Genomic DNA, 6,006 nt, shown 5'->3' with positions numbered 1-6,006 from the left:
CGGGGCTTCGAGGCCTTGCGTAGGCTTCGGATGGTCCAGCATTTCCAACAGCGGTACATCCGGTGACAGGTCGATGGTTGCGTGTCTCGGCAGATTACGCAAGCTGCGACGACGTGTGAGGACGGCGCTGCCTGCACGACAAAGGCCAGTGGCAAACAGGGGGCACGTGGCGAAGTCCGGGTCTGGGAAGAGGGACATACCCTGCTCTTCGGACGTCTTCATACGGATGAAGCGCACGCATAGCACCTTGGCTACGTCGATGGACAAGTTATGCTTCCTGAGCAGTGCGAGGTCAGACGCTCGGCCAAACAAGTACCTAGCAGGGAGAGTAAGGCTGCATCATGATAATCACTTTGAACAACAAGCGTTAAAAAACAATTACACAACCATTCTTTTCAAGTCACTCTTTGAGCACGGCGGCGCTTTAGTGATGAAGCCACCACCATCTCTCTTCACACAAAAGTTGTCAAGTGTTCTTCTCATTTTAATCAGCCGAGACTCAAATGATGCTCGATGTTGCGGAAATTGTTAGAGTAGCCATAGCTTAGCTTGCCGATAGTATTGCATCGAAGTGATTCGAGCAAAGGGCTTGCCCTTTTTGCCCTCGTCAAATGCAAGATGCATACCAAACATTACAGATGCGAGACACTTCCCAGTTTCGTCACGTTCAATGCAAGTTTGTACATATTCGTCACTTTCATTTTTCGTTTTTAAGAACTTTTTAAAACTTGCCACTGTCGTAGCCTTGTGCTAGTTCTTCTAGCCCCATGGCACTTTTTTGTCAGATAAAAGCAGTTTATGCAAGTGATACGCTGCTGGCTTATTTAACTTATGACGATACACATTTTTTTGGCAAAAAACCCCGACCCAATACGTCGGAACGGCTGGCTTACATGACTTACCTAACCTCGTTGAGCATTATTGGTCAAAACTACACGCTAAGTCAATGTGACTGGACAATTCTGTGTGTAGTGAAGGGGATGGGCTATTTCTATGCATACAAAAATCAAGTTTAGTCGAATACATTGTCATATCCAACCATAGCTGCGTAACCACCATCCATACAAATGTCGTATGTGTGGGCTATCTACTACCATTGCCATTCATTATACTTGAATTGGGTATGGTCTTGGGTGGTCGATTTATTTGGCCAATTGCAGTGCGATTAGAACGCCGTTTAGACCCCCCCAGCATTTCTACCAATCAAAGCTCTGACATAAATCACAAACGCTAAAAATTAATCGAGCCGGCCACCAACGTTGGTGGCCGATCTTACCTAGCCCGGAGTGTAATACCTTAGTCTTTCGCAGTAGGGGCCGACAAGAGTGTTCACACACAAGTGCTATGGATAAGCTAAGCTTACTAAAAAAAAAGATTCTCGACCCACGGGTTGCTATCAATGAATATGCATAATATTGGCGTCGATTGCCCAGTGGACAATGCCCACCGTAGTTTGACGAGAGCAGCGAAATTCGTCGGCAGATTGGTCTTTCTTAATGGTTGGTGGCGAGTCTCCGAGATAGCGACATCAATGCTTGCTTTTGAAAGCTTCGCAAGATTTCTTCACAGCCCAATGCGGAGTCTGTACGGTGTTATAGCTTTGAAGTATTAATAGTACATGTATTATAATATAATGTAATGCATATATTAATATTATTAATACATGTATTACATTGTCGATAGGATGTACATGTACATGTATTTCAGTGCAGGTCCCATCTGCACCGATATTTTAGAAAGAAACAAGGCGTTTGAAATGTAAATATTAACTAGCTTACATACATATGCCCTATGCTTCTCCGACCTTGTTTGTAAGTGTTTGGCTGTCATAATTCTCTGTGCTAAAGTGGCGTTAGAAGTTGCTTCTCGGTGGAGTCCACGCTGAAATTTAGACACGTATCATAGTCAGTGGCTCATGCCATCATGAGTCATGGCTGCTACAATAGCCACGAGCTCACCTGCCTATACGGACCCATCCGGGTTATTAACCAGAACTGATTGTGGCGAAGTTAAATTTTGTACTGGTCAGATTGAAGTGCTAGTCTAAACATTCTGGAGTCTATTTTGTTTAGACGAGCACTTCAATGCAGATGGCCGCAGTGTGAGACCCCGCCAAAGCCTTTGGCAAAGGAGATCGGCGATCGGATTCCGGAGGACAGTCGGAACCCCATCACTGACATGAAACTGAAGCAGTAACAACCGATTACCGGTAGGCATTTATCTTAACGCCCAGCCACTCAATAAGTATTACTGTACTGGTACACTCCACTTTTAATTAAGCTAATGTTATAAAATAAATTTGCTAATAAAAAATAAAAATAAGGCTAACGTCGTCAAGAACAGCCCGCTTTTCAACATTGGTCAAGCAGTCACTCGCAATCCAGAGAAACGCAGAGCAATACGGCGCCCAAGCGCGGTGCGACGTCCGTGTCAAGGGACCATGCATTAATAAACTGCTTGTTGAGAATGTGATGCAATTTGTACCGGTGCGCTGCATCCTAACATCTCGCTGAGGCCCCTTCTCATGTCATGTAAATTGGAACGTTTTTGCACGTCTTGACATCCGTATACTTCTAGCGTCGTATCCAGAGCAACCTCAGCTTGATTCTTTATTAATAATGATTCTTTAACTTTTTCGAGGCTTTTTCGTTGGCCGTGCTGCGTGCACGGACAAGGGAGCAGCCAAGACAAGTGCCTCGTTTCGGACCAGCTCGCTCGTTCGCAGCGGACCGACCGACAGACAACTATCGCTCACTTTCAAATTGGCTGCCAACCTCTCAGCTCGACACCATGGCCAAGCAACCGTTTTTCACGTTCGAGGACGCCAAGTTCTCCTTCAGCCTGTTTTGTTGCATGTGCGGCGTCGGTACGCTAAGTATGCCGGCAAACTTCGCTCGTGCTGGGCCGGTTTTGGGGTTCTGCGCTACAGTTTTCATGGCTTTTGCAAATATCTACTCCTCGGTTGCCTTGTCCAAGGTGCTTCTGCTCGCCCCCAACTCCGTCAACACCTTCAGCGATCTCGGTGAATGGTGCATGGGAAAGACTGGACGATGGTTGTGCGTCGTCTCACAGATGGGTTCCTGCTTACTCATGCCGTGTGTGTTCTTGGTGCTAGGCGGCGGCCTGCTCGACGGTCTGTTCCCCAATGCATGGGACACAACGACGTGGATCATCCTCATGACCATTACCGTACTGCCGCTTGCTCTGGTGCCCACCCTAAAGGAGGGTGCTGGTGCCGCTTTCGCCGGTTGCATGGGAACGCTTATTGCCGATGCTCTGGGTATTGCAATCGTGGCCCACGGCATGCGCGACCACCCGGCCGTGCCTTCTCCCGAGCTGAGTCTGTCCCAGGTCGCCGGTGCGTTCGGCAGTCTCGCTATGGGCTTCGGTGCCGGCATTGTCCTTTCGGATGTGCAGCGGCAGCACAGCGACCCGAGCCGCATGCCCCGTGTTGTCACCGTCACCATGGTCTTCATTATGTGCATGCTGCTGATTCTTGGATTCGTGCCGTACTTCTCGGTCGGTTGCCAGGTGTCAGGCAACCTGTTGTACGTCATCTACCCAGACGCTGCGACCGGCCTCACCACCTTGGGTTTCGCTCCTAAGTGGGGTACCGTTGTGCTGGCGTATCTAGCCATGCAGATGCACGTGACCATAGCTTTCTCCGTTCTGATCAACCCGGCCTTCTACATCGCCGAGCGTCTGGTACTCGGCATGCACAAGAAGGTAGCGGAGGACATTGAAAACTGTGCGGGTTACCAGGAGTCTGCCACACCTATGGACTTGCTGAAAGGATGTTAGCGCGACGTCCAGTCGCCGTTCGCGGACGTCCGTGTTCCCTCTTACGGGGGAGGTTAACAACAACCACGAGCTCGAGGCTGCAGAGTACCGTGGCGCCAACGCGATCAAGTACATCGTACTCCGTCTCTGTATTATCGTTGTACTGGTGATTCTGTCCATTATCTTTAAGGACCACTTCTCGGACTTTGTCGACTTTGTGGGCGCCTCGGCTATCACGGCGAACTGCATCGTCCTGCCGACGATCTTCTACCTCATCAAGACGTGGGAACATGTCCCGATCTACGAGAAGTTCGGTGCTGGTGTTGTCATTGTTGTGTGTACTGTGCTTGGCTGCTACTCGACTTACACCGCCAGCAAAAACCTGTTTGCTCCGTCCGACTCGGACACACTGTTCCCGTACTGTGATGCCAAGTTCCAGGACACTGTGTTCTACAACCAAACAGCCGTGTCATCTTAGCTACAGTACATCAGCGGATCGCTGCAGACAATAAAAATAAAACGAGACGTTTTACTGTGGTAATACTTACCGGTTTATATCAATAATGTAAGTACAGTACTGTAGTACGAAGTAGTAGTACAATACGCTTACATTTATTCTGGAATCGCTAGCATGTACTACGTACTATTATACTACATGTACTTCTTTAGTAGTAGTAAAAAAACCACTGCAGTTTAATTTTTTTTGCATGAATTACTATAGAATGGACTGGATTGACTTGAAGTATTATGAGCAGATGACCACTTCGGTAGTAGTCCCTCTGCTCATGGAATACCCCCCGACAAGAATTAAAAATCGTTTCCCGAAGTATTGTAGCACACAAGTCTAAGAAAAAATATCTCTCACCCCTCCCTCGAATATGGGATTCGAATTACGCAAAATGACTGCTCTGAGGTGCTTAACTATGAGAAAGTCACTATTGTGCACCATGTGCAAAGTAGGCCTGATCGCGCAAGACGTCATCTCTGTCGCTCGACGCCTTCGACAACAAAAGAACACTCGCCTCGCACTACTTCTCTTTGCACTGACGTGGCGACGACCAAGGAAGCCGAGAGTGTCACGGCAGCGGGTCGATGTGGACTATGAAGTCGAGATGTTACTAAATGAAAACATGTTTGAACGGACATTTCGCATGTCTGCGGAAAGTTTTAGTCATTTACTGTGGAAAGTTACACCAGCCCTCACTGTATCCGAGCAGCAATCCAGTAATTCGAGTGGCGAAGCACCCGTTTCGCCTTCGATAATGCTGATGACGGCGTTGCGATACCTGGCTGAGGGATCATACCTTAATATACGTCGTACGGTTGGCATCAGTGCGCCCTCGTACTATCGTGTGATCGATCTGACAATGGGTGCGATTCTTGCTTTTAAGGAGCTTCAGATAACTTTCCCCAATTCGGACTCAGAGAAAGGGGTGGTGATGGAGGCGTTTAAGAACATTAGCAGTGGTGGTGTAATCAGTGGTTGCATTGGCTGTGTTGATGGCTGGCTTTGTCGTATAAAGACACCAACCCTTGCTGATGCTGGCGAAATCGGTGTGGCTCGCTACTATAGTGGTCATTACGCTTGCCCTGGTATTAATGTACAAGCCGTTTGTGATGCACACTGTCGGTTTATTGCATTCGAGGCTAGTTTTCCAGGTAGCATTAATGATGCCCATGCATTTCGTGACACTGGTGTCTCCAGGGCACTGAATATGCTTCCTACTGGGATGTACATCATTGGAGACAATGCTTACTCTGTAGGTGAGCATTTACTCACGCCGTTTTCTCGCACCCTGATAATGGATGAATATCATGACTCGTTCAACTTTCACCTAAGTCAATTGAGAATTCGGATCGAGATGGCATTCGGACTTCTAACGACGAAGTAGAGGGTTTTCAGGCTTCCAATAGAGCGTAACTTAGTGAACGCCACAAAGGCCATTTACACCGCTATGGTACTCCACAACTACGTTATCAACAGGCGCATGGCCACCGACAACGAATATTGCAATTTTGATGAGACTATTCGACCGCTTCGGGTACCAAGCCGAACTTGAAAGCTCAATGATGTTTCCAATCTGAAGGGTTACATGTCGAGCGATCTTCGAGTCGAAGAAGGACGCAGCAGTATGAGGGACTTCACTGTGGAAACACTTCGAGCGAATCAATCCACTAGACCCCAGTATAACAAACGTCGCAACGCTGTGTAGTTCGTATACATGT

At 47.9% G+C, this 6,006-nt stretch overlaps 2 protein-coding genes across 2 annotated transcripts; both read left to right on the top strand.

Moving 5' to 3' along the window:
* Positions 1-2,790: 2,790 nt before the first annotated feature.
* PITG_19426 (Amino Acid/Auxin Permease (AAAP) Family) lies at positions 2,791-4,258 on the top strand (the record flags this gene model as incomplete). Its single annotated transcript, XM_002996920.1, has 2 exons — positions 2,791-3,705; positions 3,794-4,258. 2 exons carry the CDS (start codon positions 2,791-2,793, stop codon positions 4,256-4,258), a joined length of 1,380 nt encoding a protein of 459 aa, XP_002996966.1.
* A 634-nt stretch (positions 4,259-4,892) lies between these two features.
* Positions 4,893-5,590, top strand: PITG_19425 (uncharacterized protein; the record flags this gene model as incomplete). Its single annotated transcript, XM_002996919.1, has 2 exons — positions 4,893-5,475; positions 5,550-5,590. The coding sequence occupies 2 exons, from the start codon at positions 4,893-4,895 to the stop codon at positions 5,588-5,590; spliced, it is 624 nt and encodes a 207-aa protein (XP_002996965.1).
* Between the last annotated feature and the right edge of the window lie 416 nt (positions 5,591-6,006).

This window comes from Phytophthora infestans, genomic scaffold (assembly GCF_000142945.1).
Source record: "Phytophthora infestans T30-4 supercont1.97 genomic scaffold, whole genome shotgun sequence".
Classification (NCBI taxonomy): Eukaryota; Oomycota; class Peronosporomycetes; order Peronosporales; family Peronosporaceae; genus Phytophthora; species Phytophthora infestans.
Note: the sequence above shows the minus strand (reverse complement) of the source record. Positions and strands in the feature narration are given on the sequence as shown.